Source organism: Bos indicus x Bos taurus, chromosome 11 (genome assembly GCF_003369695.1).
Source record: "Bos indicus x Bos taurus breed Angus x Brahman F1 hybrid chromosome 11, Bos_hybrid_MaternalHap_v2.0, whole genome shotgun sequence".
Taxonomy (NCBI): domain Eukaryota; kingdom Metazoa; phylum Chordata; class Mammalia; order Artiodactyla; family Bovidae; genus Bos; species Bos indicus x Bos taurus.
Window position 1 is genome coordinate 105,631,350 of NC_040086.1, and position 22,136 is coordinate 105,653,485.

The 22,136-nt window shown below is 52.3% G+C and overlaps 1 protein-coding gene across 2 annotated transcripts; it reads right to left on the reverse strand.

The window, feature by feature from the left end:
- Window positions 1–326: 326 nt before the first annotated feature.
- Window positions 327–19,897, reverse strand: DPH7 (diphthamide biosynthesis 7). 2 transcript variants are annotated; one of them, XM_027557012.1, is made up of 9 exons: window positions 19,570–19,897; window positions 18,893–19,026; window positions 18,404–18,491; window positions 17,027–17,121; window positions 16,483–16,655; window positions 12,202–12,271; window positions 11,945–12,010; window positions 11,574–11,746; window positions 327–940 (listed from the first exon to the last, which is right to left on the reverse strand). In XM_027557012.1, exons 2-9 carry the CDS (start codon window positions 18,898–18,900, stop codon window positions 510–512), a joined length of 1,104 nt encoding a protein of 367 aa, XP_027412813.1. In that variant the 5' UTR covers window positions 18,901–19,026; window positions 19,570–19,897; the 3' UTR covers window positions 327–509. The 2 variants fall into 2 exon arrangements, with proteins under 2 accessions (XP_027412813.1, XP_027412814.1); XM_027557013.1 differs by having other exon boundaries at window positions 17,027–17,118; window positions 19,570–19,893.
- Window positions 19,898–22,136: the final 2,239 nt, after the last annotated feature.

The window sequence follows — 22,136 nt, forward strand, 5'->3', positions numbered from 1 at the left end:
ATAGGACTTAACATATTTCAAGTTTATGGTATGCTAAAGCAATACACCCTTCTTTTTGGTTATTTGCACAGGAAGCTATACAAGCACTTCTGGTGCCATGATCTTTTTTAATGTTCATATAAAACTACTTTGGTATTATAAAGTAGCTTTAAAAATTTTAGTTAACGTAAATAGTTGCTTATATAAGTCCTAAGAACTGAAAGTCAAAACACAGGAAACTGACAAGTTTGCTAGCTGGGAACCAAACCCCTCCTCCACCCTACCCCCTGCTGCCACAGAGCTGCAATTTTGAAGGGCCCAGTAGATAAGGTTTATCTGAGAGGCCAACAGCTTTTCTATTTACTGAGAAAATTCCACAGATGCACTGAGCCCCATACAGAAAACATGTAACCAAAATATCAGTGAGACAGTCTGGGGTCACTTCATTCTTAAAGAAGATAAAGATGTACTCAAGTTTTATTTGTGGAAATTGTCTTTACCATGTCAAACCAAGCAAGGTCTTCCCCAGCTCAGATGTTCTCGCACTTCCAGAGGTGAAGAACACGATTATAAAAAGAGCAAGTGGCCAGAAGGTTGATGTCAAAGTCTGCTGCCTCCAGATCCTGGTCGCAGTCACAGATCTTGATCCCTGTAGTAGGCAGCCGGCCATCCTTCTTGTCCTCTGCAGATGGCTGCAGAGGAGCCTCTAGCTTGCTTCCATTCTGGGGTGTGGTGCCACCCACTCCATCACTGTCAGCTAAACACTCTGAAGAGGGTGCTGGTGACGGGTCTGCAACCTTCAGGGTAGGGTCCTGGTCTGCTGTTCTGGCTTCTGGGTCACTGCCAGGGAAGGACGGCTGGGTCTGTGGCAGACGGCAGAAGTAGAGCCAGGACCAGTCGATTCCATATACCAGCGAGTTGGGCAAGGGGCAGGACAGAGAGATGGCTTCCTGTTCTCCCTCTGGAGCGAGATGGGAGGACACAGGAAACTTAGCCAGAGTTAATCTCATCACCCACCCCCAAGAGACCCTGCTGCTGCTACTAAGTCACTTCAGTCGTGTCCGACTCTGTGCGACCCCATAGACGGCAGCCCACCAGGCCCCGCCATCCCTGGGATTCTCCAGGCAAGAACACTGGAGTGGGGTGCCATTTCCTTCTCCAGTGCATGAAAGTGAAAGTGAAGTCGCTCAGTCGTGTCCGACTCTTATCGACCCCATGGACTGCAGCCTACCAGGCTCCTCAGCCCATGGGATTTTCCAGGCAAGAGTACTGGAGTGGGGTGCCATTGCCTTCTCCGCAACAGACCCTGCCCACCCTCAAAGAGAAACTTCCAAGAGCAACCACCGTGTGTCACGCAGAGCACTGCTGAGACACAGACAGACAAGGAGAGAAGGGCAGGCCTTCATCCTGCAGTGAATGCGCTCTGTGTGCCTGAGAGAGGAGGCATCCTGCACCACGGAGCTCCCATCCAGGGCGCCTGAGGACTCTGAGCCAGACAGAGGGAATGGGGTGTATCAGAAATGAAGGGAACAAGCACACGTGAAGCACACCACAAGGAAAGCTTGGTGTGTGTGAGAAACCACACAGGTGTGGATGTGGTGAGTTGTCATCTGGAACTGGCAACATGTCAGAAGTGTCCCGGCACACAGAGCTCCCTTAGAGAGTCTGGATTTGAACTGGGAAAGGAGTCATTCACTGCCTGAGCAGTTGTCCTTGTGGTGAGTTGCTATGGCAACTCTGAAGATGAAGGGCAAGACTGGAAAATGTTAGACCTCGTTCTGGACAGAACATTGCCGAGAAAGGATGAGAAGTGACACGTGACCAGGGAAGACATGATGAGGGCCCCCTGGTGGTCTGTGGTAAAGAACCTGCCTGCCAGTTCGGGGTAAACTGGTTCAGCCCCGGGTCTGGGGGACCCCAAGTGCCGTGGAGCAGCTAAGCCTGTGCGTCGCAACCACTGAGCCCGCGTGCCCTAGAGCCGGTGCCCCGCAGAAAGAGAAGCCCCACAGTCAGAAGCGCCACACAGAGCTAGAGAGGGGCCCTGCTCTCTGCAACCAGAGAAAAGCCTGCACTGTAATGAAGACCTAGCCAAAAATAAACAAATAGAAATTTGAAAAATAAACATGATGCGGTGTCTCCAAACGTGAGCTGGTCAAGGGTCCAGGTCAAGGCTGAGGCTGGTAAAAGCAGCTGCAGAAAACTTGTGGCCAGTGAGCTGGGGATGTGAAAATTGTCACCAGCCGCGTCCCCGGTGTAGGGATCAAGGCCACAACACTCAGAATTGTGATCAGACTCTGAACCATGACCAGAGTGAGCAGTGAAGAGGAGAGGCCGAAGCTGGCATCAGGAAACAGACCAAGGATACAACCAACTCACCAGAGGCCCTCCCCAAGCCAGGGCTTTGCCTGAGCACAGGGGGCTCCAGAGAGAAGCCCGGTGCCGAGCTCTCCCGGAGAGCAGAGAGGCGCCTGACAGCAGCACAGAAGGGAGCTCCCAGGAGGCCGCCCTGCCCCTCGCTGTGAACATCTGAGGGCCTGGGAGGCAGGGTCGCTGGCACAGCCAAGGCCCACGACACTTTCACGTGCCACAACCACAGGCAGCGCCCACGCGTGCTCCAGGCAGACACAGAACCCTCCTGCTGCAGGGCAGCACCGCACGGTAACGCGGCATGCCTGCTGCTCAGGCCCACCACAGCAAGAGCTAAGCAAGCACGCTGCGCAGCAGGCGGTCAAAAGGCTCCATGAAGGAGAAGGAGTACAGGCAACACTGACCACAGCTCACGAAACAAAATCAATCGTGGTCAAAAGACAAAAACAGTGTTTCCACCTGGGAAGTTTAAAACCTTCTACTAAACCACACTTGGATAAAAGGGGAAACACAAACTTGAATCACAGAATTTCTTCATAAAAATGAAAGCAGAATCACCACATATCAGAACCTAAAACTGTGCTTAAATCAGAGAATAATTCAGACATAAAAACACTTAATACAAAGCAAAGTAACAAACATAAGTGAATCGTAGTCCCAACTCAAAAGAACTAAGGAGGGAGAAGGAGAGAAACGACAAAGGTAAAAGACGTCGACGAGGTGGAGAGGAGCAACAACGCGGTGATAACGAGAAGTCAAAGCCTCCTTCTTAAAGTGTACACACTACTACCTAATCGAATTAAGGAGAGAGACACACATGTTTGTGTATTTGTATAACTATACAAAGTAAAACATAATAAAGGGAGTAACTATCAGGAAACTTTGACCCCAGTAGAGACATAAAGCATAAACAAAGCAACTTTAACAGAAAAATATAAAGTTCACACAGAATCATCATTCAAAAATTAATCAGGCCCAGATAGGAGAATTTTCACTGCATCTTGAATATAAAGATAACCCAAATGACATATACATTATTCAAGACATGATAAAATGATAAAAATTTTTTCACATTTTTTGTTTTGATTTTCACATGAACGAAACATAATGCTGATAAATAGCATAAAAAAATTTCACGTCATCTTTGAACATTATTGAAAACCCCAAATAAAGTATGCACCAGGATGCAGCACTACACTGAAGAAGACAACCTGTCTTCCAAAGGAGACACACACGTGGTCAAAAGGCACCTGAAAATCATCAGAGAAATGCAGTAAAAATCACAATGAGATATAACTTGACACCTGTCAAAATGGCCATCATCCAAAAGACCACAAACACCACGTTAGGGGGACTGCGGAGGAGAGAGGACTCTCCCACACCGTCAGTGGAAACGTAACTGGCACAGACACTGAAGAATGGCATGGAGGTTCCTCAAGGAACTGGGCATAGGCCTACCAACCACACGATCTAGCAATTCTGTTCCTACATACATGTCCAAAGAAAGTGAAAAAATTCAAGGACAGGCACCCCAGTGTTCATATGTGCGTATGCCCGACTCTGAGGCCCTACGGACTGTAGCCCACCAGGCTGCTCTGTCCATGGAGTTTTCCAGGCAAGCATACTGGAGTGGGTGACCATTTCCTCCTCCACGGGATCTTCCCGAACCAGGTATGGAACCCACACCACTTGCGTCTCCTGCATTGGTGGGTAGATTCTTTACCACCGCACCACCTGGGAACCCCTCTAATGTTCATACAGACAGAAGGCAGAGATTCATTCAGTCGTGTCCAACTCTTTGCAACCCCACAAACTGTAGCCTGCCAGGCTCCTCTGTCCATAGAATTTTCCAGGCAAGAATACTGGAGTGGGTTGCCATTCCTTTCTTCAGGGGAATCTTCCTGACCCAGGGACTGAACCTGGATATCCCGCATTCCAGGCAGATTCTTTACCATCTGGGCCACCAAGGAAGCCCTCTAATGTTCACAGCAGCATTATTCACAGTCGCAAAGTCAGACATGACTAAGCCGCCAAGCACAGCACAGAGAGCTAGCGGTTACCAGTGAGGAGAGGGGAGGCAGGAGGGCAACATAGAGACAGGGGGTTGAAGATACAAACGATGTGTATGTGCTCAGTCGCTCACTGTGTCCAACTTTCCGTGACCCCTGGACTGTAGCCCACCAGGCTCCTCTGTGCAGGGGAATTTTACAGGCAAGCATACCAGAGTGGGTTGCCATTTCCTGTTTCAGGGGATCTTCCTGACCCAGGGACTGAACCCACGTCTCTTTTGTCTTTTGCACTGGCAGGCAGATTCTTTACCGCTATGAGATCTGGTAAGCCAAGTTACAAACTAAACTATCATATATAAAATAAATATGCCACAAGGATATATTGCACAGGGACTTCCCCGGTGGTCCAGTGGTTAGGACGCTGTGCTTCCACTGCACGGCGTGCAGGTCCGATCCCTAGTAGGGGAACTGAGTTCCTGCATGACGTGCAACAAACCCACCCCAAAAAAGGATTATCAAAATATATATATTTGAAATAGATATATTCAGTATATACATGTGAAATACTGGGCTGGATGAAGCACAAGCTGGAATCTAGATTGCCAAGAGACATATCAATAACCTCAGATATGCAGATGACACCACCCTTATGGCAGAGAGCAAAGAGGAACTAAAGAGCCTCTTGATGAAAGGGAAAGAGGAGAGTGAAAAAGCTGGCTTAAAACTCAACACTCAAAAAACTAAGATCATGGCATCTGGTCCCATCACTTCATGGCAAATAGATGGGGAAACAGTGGAAACAGTGACAGACTTTACTTTCTTGGGCTCCAAAATCACTGCAGTTGGCAAATGCAGCCATGAAATTACAAGATGCTTGCTCCTTGGAAGAAAAGTTATGACAGACCTAAACAGCATATTAAAAACCAGAGACATTATTTTGCTGACAAAAGTCCGTATAGTAAAAGCTATGGTTTTTCCAGTAGTCATGTATGGATGTGAGAGTTGGACCATAAAGAAAGCTAAGAGCCAAGAACTGATGCTTTTGAACTCTGGTGTTGGAGAAGACTCTTCAGAGTCCCTTGGACTGCAAGGAGATCAAACCAGTCCATCCTAAAAGCAATCAGTCCTGAGTATTCATTGGAAGGACTGATGCTGAAGCTGAAATTCCAATATTTTGGCCACCTGATGCAAAGAACTGACTCACTGGAAAAGACCCTGATGCTAGGAAAGATTGAGGGCAGGAAAAGAGGAAGACAGAGGATGACATGGTTGGACAGCATCACCGACTCGATGGACATGAGTTTGAGCATGAGTTGGTGATGGACAGAGAGGCCTGGCGTGCTGCAGTCCATGGGGTCGCAGAGAGTCAGACACGACTGAGCGACTGAAGTGAACTGTGCAGCACAGAGAGTACAGCCAAAATTTTATAGTAACTATAAACAGAGTATCACTCTTTAAAAATTGTAAATCACTATATTATATATCTGAAACATAATATTGTAAGTTAACCATACCTCAATAAAAGAAAATTTTTTTAATTAAAAAAAAAAAAAACTACTTTGACAACTGAAACAAAACAAAACCATAACCAAGTGTGATTTATTCCAGGAATATATATTCCATATTAGAAAATCCATAAACCAAATTTACTATATAAATATATTCAAGGAGAAAAATAATACAGTTCAACAGATAGTATAAAAGCATTTGACAAAAAAAAAAATCAACAATTCCTGATTTTAAAAATACTCAAGAAAACAGAAATTGATGAATACTAAGGACAGGCGGCTCAGACGTGAAGAGTCTGCATGCGATTAAGAGACCCAGGTCCGATCGCTGTGTTGGATAGATGCCCTGGGGATGGGAATGGCTCCCCACTCCAGTGCTCTTGCCTGGAGAACCCCATGGACAGAGGAGCCTGGCAGACTGCAGCCCAGGGGGCTGCAAAGATTCAGACATGACTGAATGACTAACACTTTCACTTTTCTTTCAAGGACACACTTTGCTGCTGAGTCGCTTCAGTCGTGTCCGACTCTGTGCGACCCCATAGATGGCAGCCCACCAGGCTCCCTCGTCCCTGGGATTCTCCAGGCAAGAACACTGGAGTGGGTTGCCATTTCCTTCTCCAATGCAGGAAAGTGAAAAGTGAGAGTGAGGTCGCTCAGTCGTGTCCGACTCTTAGCGACCCCATGGACTGCAGCCTCCCAGGCTCCTCCGTCCATGGGATTCTCCAGGCAAGAGTACTGGAGTGGGGTGCCATCATGGGAACTAGCAGGGCCCCTCTTCAAGGTCAGGAATAAGGCAAGATGTCCTCCACTCTTCTTTAAAATTGTACTGGAGACACCAGTAAATGAAGTTAAATGAGAAAATAACTAAAGGCATTCAATTTGGAAAATAAAGAATAAAACTCTTACTTTTTGCAGATGACACAATGTTTACTTGCAAAACCCAAGGAATCAATAGCAAAACTAATGGAAACACACGTTTATATTGGCAGAATATGAAACTACCAACAAAAAGACCAACAACGTTCAAATAGACAATAATTTAGTTAGAAGATACAATGAAAAGAATGCCCACCTACAAGAGCAACAAAAACGTTAGATCACTGAGAAATAGAGTTAACAAGAAATGTGCAATGAATGCACACAGAAGAAAAGTCAGTTCTTGTGGACTGGTTCAAAACTGGAAAAGGAATACAACAGGCTATATATTGTCACCCTGCTTATTTAACTTATATGCAGAGTACATCATGTGAAATGCTGGATTGCATGAATCACAAGCTGGAATCAAGAATGCCAGGAGAAATATCAACAACCCCAGGGATGCACATGACACCACCGTGAAGGCAGAAAGTGAAGAGAAACTCAAGAGCCTCTAGATGAAGGTGAAAGAGTTGAGTGAAAAAGCTGGCTTAAAACTCAACATTCGAAAAACTAACATCATGACATCTGGTACCATCACTTCATGGCAAATAGATGGGGAAACAATGGAAACAGTGAGAGATTTTATTTTCTTGGACTCCAAAATCACTGCTGATGGTGACTGTAGCCATGAAATTAAAAGACACTTGCTCCTTGGAAGAAAAGCTATGACAAACCTAAACAGTGTATTAAAAGGATGAGACATCACTTTGCCAACAAAGGTCCATATAGTCAAAGCTATTGTTTTTCCAGTAGTCACACTGGATCATGAAGAAGGCTGAGCATCAAAAATTGATGCTTTTGAATTGTGGTGCTGGAAAAGACTCTTGAGAGTCCTTTGGACTGCAAGGAGATCAAACCAGTCAATCCTAAAGGAAATCAACCCTAAATGTTCATTGGAAGGACTGCTGCTGAAGCTGAAGCTCCCATACTTTGGCCACCTGATGCCAAGAGCTGACTCACTGGAAAAGACCCTGATGCTGGGAAAGATTGAGGGCAGGAGGGGAAGGGGATGACAGAGGATGAGATGGTTGGATGGCATCACCAACTCAATGAACAAGTTTGAGCAAACTCCGGGAGATAGTGAAGGACAGAGGAGCCTGGCGTGCTGCAGTCCATGGGATTACAGAGAATCAGACATGACTTAGCGAATGAACAACTACAAAAAGATACAAGAACAGATCTGAACAAATGGAAAGGTAGCCCTTTTCTTGAATAAGATCCTAGATGACAAATAAGTCAGTTGGGAAGTTAATTTGTATTTAACGCAATCCCTATAAAAAAACCAATAAACATTTTTTTCTGGGACAAGCTAAGTTGATACTAAGTTCAAATGTAAGAATAGTCAGGAAGCCCTTGAGAAAGACCTAGAGGAGGCAGGCAGCCCACTCTAACAAATGCACTGAATGTTTCCATGGTTGAAGAGCAGGTGTGAACACACTGAGACGGCCGGGGGGCAGAAGAGAAGACAAGAAGTGCAGGGTCCATTCGGGAAGTGCCTGCACACGAGAGCTGGTGTCTCGAGTCAGTGGGGGTAGGGGCGGGGGGAGGACGGGGTTCCGGCAACAGTGTCGGGACAGTCCCAAACACCACACAGGAGGACTTGGATCAAAATCCTAATTGTAGAAAGATGACATCCGACATGTATGAGAAAACACTGATGAGTTCCTTTAGAACCTGGCTGTCTTTTTAACTAAGATTCAAAAATCTAGACTCAATGAAAAAACCTATAAATTTAATTACACTTAAAAAAAAACCCAACTTTTGTATGGGAGAAAAGCACTATACGCAAAATCAAGGTAAGAAACAGAAAAATTATTTCCAACGTAAACCAAAGACTAAGGGCTGATGCCACTAATACAGCGGGCTGATACACAGGAGCTCTTTAAACCAAGGGAGAAAAGACCAGAAGTCAGAGAGAAAGACAAGCAAAACACAATTAAGAAAAACAGGAATACAAAACCAGCCCTTCAGGCAAGCGAAAATATATTCAGTTTCACTCCTAATTAGGGACATGCAAATTTCAACTACTGTGCGATGTTATTTCACACCCGTCAGATGCAGAATTCCAAAACTGACGACACATTATGCTGGCAAGGCTGCGGGGAAGCAGGCTTCTCATCCGCGGCTGGTGAGATGGTGAAGTCAGGCAGATAGCAGTCTATGAACCCTGCAATCCCACATCTAGGCAGTAACCCTAAAGATACACCTCCAACAAGCAGAAACACATACAAAAAACAACATATTGAAGCATTCCTTGTAATTATAATACATTAGAAATAACCCAAATAATCATATAGAAAACTGGAAGAAAAAACTAGAGTATACCCACTAAATGGAGTGCTATATAACTTAAAAAAAACAAACAAACTCTATGAACCAATAAGGAGTGATTTCCAGGATGTGCTTTAAAAGTGAAGTAAACAAAACATGAATTTATACAGAATATCTTTTCCGTACCAAAGGAGAAGTATGGATATATAAACATACACACTAATTTTTGCAAAAAGACACAGATTTGTAACCCTAGGCTGACGGACAGGCTGCCTGCCAGAGGTGATGGCAGCTGTGTGAGAAGAGGTCTGGCCTGCGTGTAGCTGTTCAGCTGCTCAGTCGTGTCTGACTCTGACCCCACGGACTGCAGTGCCCCAGGCCTCACTGCCCTTCACTACCTCCCGGAATCTGAGCATGCCTTTTAACACATTTGTTTTTCTTTTTTTGGCTGCACCTTGGCATGCAGGATCTTTGCTTCCCAGTCAGGGATTGAACCTACGCCTCCTGCAGTGGAAGCATGGGGTCTTAAGCAGCGGACCACCCGGGAAGTTCCTAGTGTAATTTTCTTTTCAGAACACTGTGAATGTCTTTACACATTCAAAACCAAAATTAAATCAATGAGAAGGAATAAAAACATTCTTTAAAAAAGAAACGAACCTAACTGTACTGCAATATAACTGCCATACAGAAGGACAAAACAACTCTAATCCAAGTAAACTGTGAACACAGCACAGTGACTAAATCAAACTAATGGAACACACAGAATGGCAGGAGCGTCGGACCCACTGAATGTGCAGGTTTGCTTGAGGTGTGGCACCAACAGCGCTCCACAAGGTCGGGCACACGAGTCCAGACTTGCTGGGAGCCAGGGAGGTGCAGAACAGGGCAGCAGAGAGAAAGCCGTGCTGCTGCAATGAGTGAGAGGTGTCAGCATGAACTCAGGTTCTGACACACACGCGTGTACACACATAAATCCACACACACAGCTACAGAAGCATGAGCACACGTGTATATACAAACGTGTACATGCACGTGTCTGTGCAGGCATGCAGACGCACATACACATATGTGTACACACACTCGCTATTAAGAGGATCCAGGACTTCCTGGAAAAGCAGCTTGTCCAGGGTGTGGAGAGGGAGAGCCCAAAATGAGCCCAGAGTGACCAGCCCGGCGCCACTCAACCACATGCCCAAAAGAAACATCAGCAATAAAAGGACACAGTGGCATCTCGTGGCTGCTGACCCCTCACTCGGAGGGCAGAGCGCCTCTTCCGGGAGCCCCAACACCAGCGCATAACCCGCAGTGCACACGCTGCGGACACACAGCCGTGGGCAGGCTGACAGCAAACGGCACCCCTGAGGAAGCGTGAGCACCTCTCCCAGGGTCAGACGACGGAGGCTTTAAAACAAATGTTATTAGAGATAAACAGGGACATCCTGTAATGAGAAGAGTCAACAAGTCAGGAAAACACACAAGCACGACCATACATATACACAGCTAACAAGCCCCCAAGTCTCTGAAACAAAAACTGACAGAAACGAGGGAGGAACAGACTTAAATCAGCAACGACCGCTCAAGCAACTGTGGTCCAGTTACCAGAGGAGCAGGACTGCAGACACTGACTGCCCACTTTGAGAAATGAACGACCGGACACAGCAACAAGAGCAGACAGTGGGCCCTCCCCCGCCGGGACAGAGCACACGGCCCTCCCCGGACGGACCACAGACAGGCCACAGTGAGTCCCAGGGACCCTAAAACTCCAATCAGTGACAGAGATTCAGGATGCTCTCAAAAACGTGCAAATTTAACAGCACACTACAAGGTAACCATTGAGTCAAAGAAGAAATCGCAAAGTTGGAAAATACTTTTTGAGATGAACGAAAATAAAAATACAACATACCAAACTCATGGGACACAGTGAAAGCAGTGTTTAGAAGGCAATCCATCACTGTAACTCCTACACTGAGAGAAAGAGAGGGCAGAGAACTGCCACAGCATCCACGGGACAAAGGGCAGCAACACGCAGGAGCAGAGCCGAGGGCTCAGACGAGAAAGCCTGGAGGCCACCGCCGGCAGACATGGTCGGGAACGTGCAGGGGCGCGGGCTCCTACGGAGGAGGGGACACGACCCCGGCGGGGATGCGGGGCAAGAGCGGGGTGGGGTTTCGAGAGAAGAAAACGTGAGGGACCCCTGGTGAGAGGAAGGCCAGTCCGCCTGCCGGTCGGGGCCCTGCTGGGTTCTGCCTGGAGCAGGAGAAGGAACCGGGCAGCAGCTGAAGCGGTCTGGAACGCAGGCCGCAGAGCCCGAACTGTCAGCAGTGGTGACCACCCCGTAGGCCCCGCTGGGGCTGGGCGTCGCTGGGTGCAGAGGCACCCAGGTAACGGAGCCGGTCAGGCGAGGACCGCAGTTAGAGAGCAGTGGCCAAAGCTGAGGCTCTGGAGTCACCCTCATGGCAAGGCCGGGGAACGTGTCAGGACAGAGGAGGAGCCTGGTGGGCAGGGGCATGGAACCGCTCACCTGCTGCCATCTGGTAGTTGATGATCGTAAAGCCGCCGTGCATGCAGGCCGCCAGGAGCAGGTCGCGCTGGAACGGGTGCCACTTGAGCCTCCACACCCCTCCCTGCACGGGCACATCCGCCAGTGGCTGCCGCAGGCTCCGCGTGTCCCAGAGGAGAACATGCTCGTCGTAGCTGAAACCCACAGATCTCAACCAGCGTGCGGCGAAGCGGGGATCCGCGGGCAGGACACGCCTCGAAGGAGACCCGGCCCCACCCCTCCAGGACACAGTCCCTCCCTGAGCCCCCGATGCCCACACTCTGGTTCAAAGAGCGGGCTGGTCAGACACCACAGCAGCCACAGGGGGAATCGGTGCCACAGCCGGGACTCACCTTCCTGTGGCCAAGACGTTCTCACGGTGGGGGCTGCTCTGGATGCTGCACACGCCCATGGAGTGTCTGCAGGGGGTGGGGGGGTGGTGAGCAGGTGCCCTGCAGCTCCCCAACAGAAGCCCGGGGTGGGCGCGGCGGGGTAGGGGCTGAGCAAGTGCCCCGCAGCTCCCCAACAGAAGCCCGGGGTGGGGGGCTGAGCAGGCAGAAGCGGGGCGGGGCTGGGCGGGGCAGGGGGGGCTGGCCCCACGAGGACTTGCCTGCGGCTGCTGAAGGCAGCAGTGTCGGGCATCCTGGTGTCCCAGCCCTTCAGGAGGCCATCGTCCCCACCTGCAGGGAAATGGAAACCGCCCCCGCTGGCCAGGAGGCACGCTGAGGACGGGCACCGGCCGCTTCTCAGGGCGCAATCACGTCTGTGAGGGTGTTCCCACACAGGCACGCGAGCCCCAGAGGCAGCCAGCTGTGCCACCACCATGCCTTCACACGCTGTGGGGAAGAAGGGGAAGACGGGGGCCACACCCGCAGAAGGGCACACAAAGGCACAGGGGCAGAGCGACCAGCCACACGGACTCAACCCTTCCGGCTCCTGCCGCCTGGAGCCAGCGTGGCCACATCCGAGCGCTCGGAACAGACGTGTCTGCAGGAGGCTCCGCAGATGCCTGCAACTGGCGACACATCTCCGTGTGTTTTAAAGAGAAAGGTCCCTGGTAACCTCGCAGGAAAAGGGCTTCTTTTGAGGAAACTGAAGCGACAGAAACAAGAGGGGAGTCGGTGCCCTGACGCACAGCCAGTCTTTGAAGAAAAGCAACACCGAGAGAGAAGGGCACAGCGTCCTGAAGGAAGACGGGCAGAGAGGATGGAAAGGTGCAAACCAACCACATAGCCAACCGCGCTGAACGCAGCGCTCCTCCACCGTCTTCCACCCACCGCCCACCACCCGTCCACCAGCACTTTCTGGGCGCACCACAGATGGGGACGGCGGTGAACGTGACCTGTGTCCTTGGACCAGCAGAAGCCACCATCCCGGCACTGAGCTGTGGGTGAGCCTCAAATACAAGCTGCCATTCCATGGCAGATCCGTAAAGAGAACTGGCTCTGGTTTCTTTACACTCTGGGCTCCCTTCTCTCACACTCCACGTGCTCCACCAGGAGCTCCTACTGATCGACCTTCACGCAGCAGTTTCCCACCCTTCCTCCTCTCCACTGCCCCCACCTCATCCCTCCCCTGCATACAGTAGGTCTCTAACCCACACCCTCACCCCCCTGCAGTCTACACTCAACACAGTAGCTAAGGCTGTTGTCCAATCACTAAGTCGTGTCCGACTCTCTGTGACCCCATGGACTGCAGCATGCCAGGCTCCTCTGTCCTCCACTATCCCCTGGAGTTTGCTCAGATTTATGCCCAGAGTCAGTGATGCTGTGCAACCATCTCATCCTCTGCCGCCACCTCCTCCTTCTGCCTTCAGTCTTTCCCAGCATCAAGGTGTTTTCCAGTGAGTCAGCTCTTCGCATCAGGTGGCCAAAGTATTGGAGTTTCAACTTCAACATCAGTCCTTCCAATGAATATTCAGGACTGATTTCCTTTACGATGGACTGGTTGGATCTCCTTACTGTCCAAGGGACTCTCAAGAGTCTTCTCCAACACCACAGTTCAAAAGCACCAGATTGTTGGTGCTCAGCCTTCATGGTCCGACTTTCACGTCCACATGCACACTTGACCACTGGAAAAACCACAGCTTCGACTATACGACCTCCGCTGGCAAAGTGACACCCCTGCTTTTCAGTACGCTGTCCTTCCAAGGAGCAGGTGTCTTAGTTCCGTGGCCGCAGCCACTGTCTGCAACAATTCTGAAGCCCAAGAAAAGAAAGTCTGTCACTGCTTCCCCTTTTGTCCCCCATCTATTTGCCAGGAAGTGATGGGCCCAGAGGCCATGATCTTTGCTTTTTGAATGCTGAGTTTTATGCCAGCTTTTTCACTCTTCTCTTTCACCTTCATCAACAGCCTCTTTAGTTCCTCTTCATTTTCCTTCATTAGAATGATAAGGATCCTCTTAAATTTTAAAATGTTACGTCAGGAAACATTCCTCTGTCCGACACCCCACAATGGCTCCCTTCCACTCTGAGCAAATGCCGGCGTGCTCCCGGGGCCTCAGCCAGCGCCCTGTCTCCGTGACCCCTTGCCTCCTGTTCCATACTAACTACGTGAGACTCACAGGCTCCACAGCAGGACAGTCTGTGCCACCCGCGGCACCTGATACCCGTGCCTGTCCCACCTTCCTCCTTCCAAAGTGTATTCACCACCAAGCACGTTATACTCAGCATTCCCTGTCTGTCTCCACCAAGCACTGGAAGCTCAGTGAAAGCAGGGACTTGGTTTTCCTCACAGAAATCACAGTCCCAAGCCCCTGGGACAGTGCTCGGCATGTGGCAGGTGCTCAACAGACACTTGTTGGATGAATGAATTGATCCCGAATTGTTAAAACATTGTCTCACTCCACTGTGGCTTGAATTAACTAAGCCTCAAGGCAGAAGAATTAATCCATGAACAAGAGCTCAAAAAATCAAGTCTTTACTGTTCTCCCTGAGTCTGTTCAAGGGTGCAACAGCAAAAACTCCAGAAAAGATCTCCTTTCAGGGGAAAATAAGCATTAAACACAAAATCATAAGTGGTCTGAGGACATCCCTGACTGTCCAGTGGTTAAGAATCTGCCTTGCAATGCAGGGGATGCAGGTTCGATCACTGTCAGGGAATTAAGATCCCATGTGCCTTGTGATGTGACAAAAAATTAATAAATAGGATGAGGACAGGGTGCCATGAGACCAATGGCGAGGGACTGAACATACAGTGTTTCTAAAGACAAGATTTTAAGCTGGGCCCTGCCAGAAAAGTAGAATTAACCTGTGAAAAATTAAACTAAGATTAGAGAAAACATAGAAGAGTTGAGGAAAAGAAAACTAAGAGCAAGGAAGAATCACTCAAAACAGGGCCAGCCAGGTAGGCAGAAACCCAGTCACATAAGACCCGGGGCCCTGCTGGGTACCCTGGGTGGAAGCTGCAGAAGGCTCAGGACCGCGCGAGCAAGAAACTCATGTGTTCAACCACCTGCTCTATCCTTGAATGGGAGGCTGGGCAGGAGAGGTTGAGCATGAACACAGGCCACTGCTCGGTGCTCTGCCGTGACCACAGCATGGGACCGTAGTCCTGACAAGCAGAAAGAGAGTAAGAGAGATACAGCAAATTCTGAGAAATGCTCAGAAGACAAAACCAAGACAGAGACTCTCAGAAGGGGTGAGTGGACAGAGACATCTGATTTGGGCGCCCAGACCCTGTCCCGGGGCGCAGGGCGTGGCAGGGCCACACGGGAGCACAGGCATGGCCGGAGCCCGCGGAGGGAAGCGCGGGCGAGCACCCCAGCATGAGCGCGGGGAGCTGGCAAGACAACGCAGCCAGAGCTCAGAAGAAAGGTCTGCTCCCACCAGGGAAGCGTAGTGTCTGTGGAGACACGGTAACGGAGTCAGGAGAGCCACAACGCAGAGCGAGAAGAGGACGCAGGCGGGACCACGAGCGCGCTGGCGCGGGACGAGCCCGCGGAGCAGAGGGCAGGCTGGCGCGGGACAAGCACGGAGCCAAGGCGGGGCTGGCGCAGGACGAGCCCGCAGGGCGGAGGGCGTGCTGGCGCGGGGACGAGCCCGCGGAGCAGAGGGCGCACTGGCGCGGGACGAGCCCGCGGAGCAGAGGGCAGGCTGGCGCGGGACAAGCACGGAGCCAAGGCGGGGCTGGCGCAGGATGAGCCCGCGGGGCGGAGGGCATGCTGGCGCGGGCCGAGCCCACGGGGCGGAGGGTGCGTGGCTGCAGGGAGAAGCGGCGCCTGGACTGCGCAGCCTCGACGCCCGGGAGGGATGCGGGGTACGACCAGGCAGGCCCGTGGACCTGCTCCCTGGGCTTGGCAGCGCGCTGTTCCTCCACACGAGGCTCCGGGGCCGCACCGCTCATGGTGAGCGTGGCATGCCACCGGCACCCAGACAGGAGACAAGGCCTCGGCTGCTCTCCGGCCTCTGCGGGTTCCGCAGCCCTCAGCCGTCTTCCCTCAGAGCCCTGTGCCCTCCGCGGTCATCAGGGTGGAAGGGGCTCCCGGTGCCCACGTCACCACCCCGTCCACACGCACCACGCACAGCACCAGGAAGCCCGTCTTCCCTGCCGCCGGCCTGACCTGGGAGGGAAGCCGTTCCAAAAGGGGACAGGCAAGCCTAAGACCCAACATGACAGCTCAGCACTGACCCAGACGACCGGGCAGCAAGGTTCTCCAACAGGACTTCTGAAGGAGAGCGAGGACCCCTCCCAGGGAATGAGCGTCGGGGGAGCTCCCACAGGGGAGCAGCGCCACCCGAGAGCCCGCGGTACCTGGGCAAACTGCGCTTCGCTCTCCAAGGACAGCTCCGTGAGCACCAGCTCAGCCTCTGCCCCGTGACCTGCATCGCCTCTGCTCCCTCCCGTCCCTCACCCTCAGCAAGTCTTCAGGGGGGCGCTCAGCGGAGGATACCTGAGTACACGACTTCCGTCTGCCAGTAATTGAAAGCAGCAACCCAGGCCTCGAACTGATGGGCCCGCCAGGTGACCACGGCCTGCAATCCGGGCCCCGCCTCGAGGATCTTCAGGAGGTGGAGCTGCCCTTTGGAGTCGCTGCTAATGATTTTCAAGGGCTGGTCACTGGCCCTGGACACAGGGAACCAATGGAGAATCTGGCTGAAATCGATTCACTGCCCTAAACTCCTCACCTCTTGTGGTTCCCAAGCAGGGACACTTTATGCCTCCAAGACACAGCAGAGAGAGGCTCTCCAGGCCCTGGTATGTGAACAAGCTTCCTAAGAGGCTTGCCTGGGCAGAAACCAAAGCTGCCATGAGCTTGTCAAAATAAACTAGGGTCAGCTTCCCCTGGTGAAAACATGCTCCCTTTTTCTTTCAAGATAAGGACTGGCAGTGACACTCCCAGGCGTGAGAGCCACAGTCACAGCCAGCAAGGTGGCTTTCCTTCGGTCTCTCACACGAAATAGCCAAGACTCCGGCCCACCACCACTGGCCCTCACCTTCCAGCTTTCCCAGTGGACCAGTCCAAGGACAAGGCCAGACACTGCTTTTCCAGGGCCAAGCGGGAGCAGGGCTGTAGTGTCCAAGTGTCCTGCTAGAGAGAAGGAAGCCATCACAGGGGAACGAGCGGCCCCGGCACACGGAGGAGGCCACTGTCTACTCCAGGGGACGTGTGTCTTCAGGCACCCTGCGGAGCAGAGCCTGAGAACACTGCCCAACCAGCTCCAGGAGTCCTCATCGCTGAAGGAGGGCCTGCCCACACACAAGACCTCAGGGGAAGCGGGTCTCTCTGCTGCCCAAGCCCTCCTGGAGACTAGCGCAGCACCCACGCAGCCTCTTGGAAGCACTGCTGCTGTGGGTTCCCATCGCCCAGGGCCTCCAGGGACAAGACAAAGGGAACTTTCCCCGGACTCGCTTCGCCCGGACACAGCCAGCCATGGAAATGCCATTTCCCTGGGCTTGACTCTATCTGCAGGGTCCCAGAAGCTGTGCTGTCTCCTGGGTTTTCCTATTCTTGCCTCCAGCTCTGGTTCTGAGCCCAGTCCTCCTTAGGCATTCCTGCCATCTTTCCTGAGACAGGGCCACCGCTCTCAGCAGGTCTGAAGCAAGGCCGCCCTCACCAGCGCTCAGCACCGTGGACAGCTGGACCTGCTCCAAGGCCCACTCGCAGCGCCTGCATCAGCGCCTCCCCCTCCACTCCCCTCGCCCCCTGAGTCAAGACATGGTCAGGGGTCTTCCTTTCACCTGTTCCCGTCCCCCAACATGTGGGCATTTTACAAATGTGTGATGTGGGATTGCTGTCAGATGCCTGGGGGACAACACATCACTAAGCTGCTCAGCCGTGTCCGCCTCTTTGTGACTCCACGGAGTCGTCTGCCAGGGTCCTGTCCATGGGCTCGTCCAGGCAAGAAAATTGAAGTGGGTTGCCATGCCCTCCTCCAGGGGATCTTCCTGACCCAGGAATCAAACCCACATCTCCTGAACTGCAGGCGGATTCCTTACCCACTGAGCCGTGTTTGGGGAAGCCCAGAGAAATCCTATGCTCTCTTAATTACAGATGATAAACACCACTTTGACCCAGGAAACACTGCTCTTCCTGCCCCAGCACCGTCAGCCCAAGAATGCTGGCCCAGGCTTTCCTAACAGGGTGTTCACGTCCCTTGTCAGGTTAAAGGACCTGCCTGTTGCTTCAGCTTCTCTGCTGGTGACACACAAAGTGTCTTCCTCCTGGAGTTAGATGTAGAACCCATGAACTTAAGAGACTGTGTGCTACTTTAGAACATTTCACGATAAAGGTCACCACTGAACAGATCATCTCAGCACAGCCTCCCTCCATGTTCCTTGCACCCCTCATGAAGCCTGGCCCAGTCACTGACCTCAGATGGCAACAAGCGGAGGAGCTCTATGGACCCAGAAGCATCTGCCACACCCAAGAGGGGATGACCAGCCACTGGAACGTGACACCTAGGAGAGAATGCACGTGCCGCTCAGAACACAGGATGTGCCTGGGGTACAGAACGACAGGCACCCCCGTGACTCACTGCTATAGATTTCAGCTCCAAAGCCAGTTTGGAGCCTACAGTTCTGTTCCTACAAGATCCTCCAGTTTATGAAGCAGAAAATCAGCACTGCTTCCCAGACAGACCAACAGTACCTGTACAGCTTGGAAACTGAAAGAGGAAATGAGCCCCAAGTTACAGCAGCCTCCACAGGCAGGAAAGACAGGACAGGAGAGAAATGAACCCCAACTTAATGCAGATGCCTCCCTGTCTTGTTTAAGGCCGCCAGGCATCAGGCTCCTCTGACTAAACAATCAGGTTTTCATGACAAATTCCAACCAAGGGGAACTGTTACCAAACGTGTACCATTTCATGTCCAGGATCGCAGAAGTATCTCTTCTTTGGACCTCAACCAGGGGGCAAGGAGACCTGTCCTCATTCCAACTATACAGGTAGAGACGACCCAAACGAATTGGAGGCTCGTCAACATCCAGTTCACTCTACAAAAAAATGCAGATATGTTCTCTGAATACCTTAACACACACTGAGGAACCCAAAGGATGGGAAAAGGGACAGAGAAAGAACAGGTTTGCCAAGACCCGGGAACTCTGATTTTCTGAGCTGGAGTCTTTTCTCTTGTAGGTGATTAACGAGTAGTTGGATTAGGATACAATGTTTCTTCTAAAGGGGCCAACAGGAAGGAGCTGTGGTTCGGATTCCCCTGGGACACAGTTTGCCTGCCTAGGACGGTCCCAGTGCCAGCTTTCACTCTTAAAAATGTTTAGGTTTGGATCCGCATAAGTGGATGCCTTCAAGGCTTTAGGTAGAGCTCCTATGACATCCCCTTTTCTCTTTGCTCTAGACTTCACCCATAACCTGGCCAGCCTCACCGCTGCAGACCAGAGGGGTCTCGATGCTTGCGGTCGGCTCTGCCTCTCACTTGCCCTTCTCCAGAGGAGGTCGTGTCGGGGACTCTAGCCGCTTGGGAACGGCCACCTGGGGCCGCAGACCGCCCGAGGCCCGAGGCCAGGAGGCCCGCGCACCTGGCACTCCCCGTCGGCGGGCCAGTCCTCCGGCTTCCACAGCTGGTAGGTGCCGCACGCCAGCAAGTGCCTGCAGCCGGCCAGCGGGCACCACTCTACCGAGTCCACGGTGTGCTCCGTGTCCACAGCCTGCAACAGCTGGACTCGGCCGTCGGCCCCCGCACACCCGGAGGACGCGGCGGCGGCCGTGGTGGCGGGTAGCGCGCGGCAGAGGCGGAGTAAGGTACCCACGTTGACAGCGCGGAGCGCGGGCGCTTTGCGACAGGAGCCGCCCAGCCGGGTGGACGGCACTGCTTCCACTTCCGCCGTCTACGCCAGGCCTCTTCCGGGGAGGGACTTCCTGCCCCACTGACATCCCCGCGAGGCCGCGACCCCTGCTGGCCGGCAGATCTCAACCCGCCCCACGTTCCCCGTGCGGCGGCGAGGCCGGCCTGGGACTGGGCACCTGAGCGTCCGGCACGGAGTCACCTGAGGGCTGGACTCTGAAAGGGGAGCAGAGTCCAGGGTCTGACCCAAAGAGCCTGGGCACAGGCTCTCCTCCCTCTCCCTGGTCACGTCCACCGCAGGGAGCTAGCTGCCTGTGCGCAGTAAGTGCAGCGCATCTGTGGACGCAGAATCCTGCCAGGACAGCAGAGAATGGAGACAGGGTGGGCCCCAGGGCCCAACGATGAGCAGGAAGGTGAACAGAGGACATGGAGAAAAGACAGTGTCTGAGCTCCAGGGGCAGGTGGGGTCTGTGCCCATTAGATATAGGATATAGGGGAAGGGACCCAGCACACTCTCTCTCTGACTTGGAAAACTGAGTTATGTGCTGGCACCATTCAACAAAGCCAGTGAACTCTACAGAACAAGTTTGGGGAAGCCAAGTGTTAGATATTGTTATGAACTGCTGTTATTATTGCTCAGTGGCAAAATTGTGTCTCTGCGACCCCACAGACTGCAGCCCGCCAGGCTTCCCTGTCCCTCACTATCTCCCAGACAGAATTGTGTCCTCCCCCAAAGATATGCTGAAGTCTTATCTGCAACATCACAGAATGTGACCTTCAGAAACAGGGTCTTCACAGACGCCATCCAGTTAAGGTCATTAGTGTACCCCTAATCCAGGATCACTGGCATCCTTAAGAGGAGATGTGGTCTATTACAGACACCCACAGGAGAAGCCTGGGAGGTATGAAGCCTCTACAAGGCAAGGACTGCCTGAAGCCACTGGAAGAGCCTGGAGCCTTCAGAGGGAGCACAGCCCTGCCCATACCTTGACCTGAGAGACTGGTGTGCAGGACCCAGACCCTACGTTTTAAGCCACCCAGCTTGTGTTCCTTTGTTACAGCAGCTGCAGGAAATGGGACAAGACCAAAATCCACATGGAGACCTGGGTGGTTAGCCTGTGGTTTCTGAGGTGGTTTCTATGGCTAGAAAAAGTCAGCTGTTCAGATGGCAGCTGAAGCAGAGTAGAAAGGTTGGTCAGGAAACTGGAGGGTACCCTGAAGTGGCTGAGCCACACACCTTGATCTAGTCTGGTGCAAAAGGCACTCAGGGCAAGCAGCCCCCTGCCTCACTCCTAACAGGTAACAGCCATGAATGTTGAACTTTCAGTCGCTCTCGGATGTGTGGCTACAGAAGTCAAGAGGTCGGAAGAGCAGAGCCAGCGGCCAGATATCCAATAAAAGACAGGGGAAGCAAGGGGATACAGCCAGGCTGTGGGCCCTTGGGTGGCCACTCCAGGGGCCTTGGCAGTGAGAGCAAGCCCTCAGCCACCCTTTCAGCTCCACCCAGGGCCCTGCACCAGCCCAGACTCAGAGTCTGACAAGCAGCACCACCAGGAGGCCACAGCCACTAGCTATGCCCACCCAACCCCCCTCCCCCGCAGCCACAGTTGACAGTGAGTCCCAGGGCACGGCTGTTCCAGGTGAGCCAGGAGTCACAGCAAGGAGCACCCAAGGTCAGCACCCAGCGTGACGTCCTCCAGGTCAGTGGAGACTCTGGCACTTCCATTCCAATGGAATTTTCTGAGGACTAGCTAACCACACGGAGAAGCCAATGGCACCCCACTCCAGTACTCTTGCCTGGAAAATCCCATGGACTGAGGAGCCTGGAAGACTGCAGTCCATTGGGTCGCTGAGGGTCAGACACGACTGAGCGGCTTCACTTTCACGCACTGGAGAAGGAAATGGCAACCCACTCCAATGTTCTTGCCTGGAGAATCCCAGGGACGGGGGAGCCTGGTGGGCTGCTGTCTATGGGGTCGCACAGAGTCGGATATGACTGAAGCAACTTAGCAGCAGCAACAGCTAACCACAGGGGAGTTAAGTGCTGGTCGGGGAACAGAGACGGGCTGGAGGGCCAACCTGGCCACTCCCCCAAGCACACAGGCGGGACACACAGCCTGTAGGCTGGCGCTCATCCCAGGAGCCTGTTTCTGAAGGTGAATCAAGCACAAGCGGCCCCAGACCCCAGGACGCTGGCTGCACAGCACTCCCCAACCCTGCGCCCTGGCCAGAGCTGACCTCAGGCCAGCTGTGGTCTGCAGGACTGCCTCTCAGAATCACATATATCCTCTTCCCCGACCG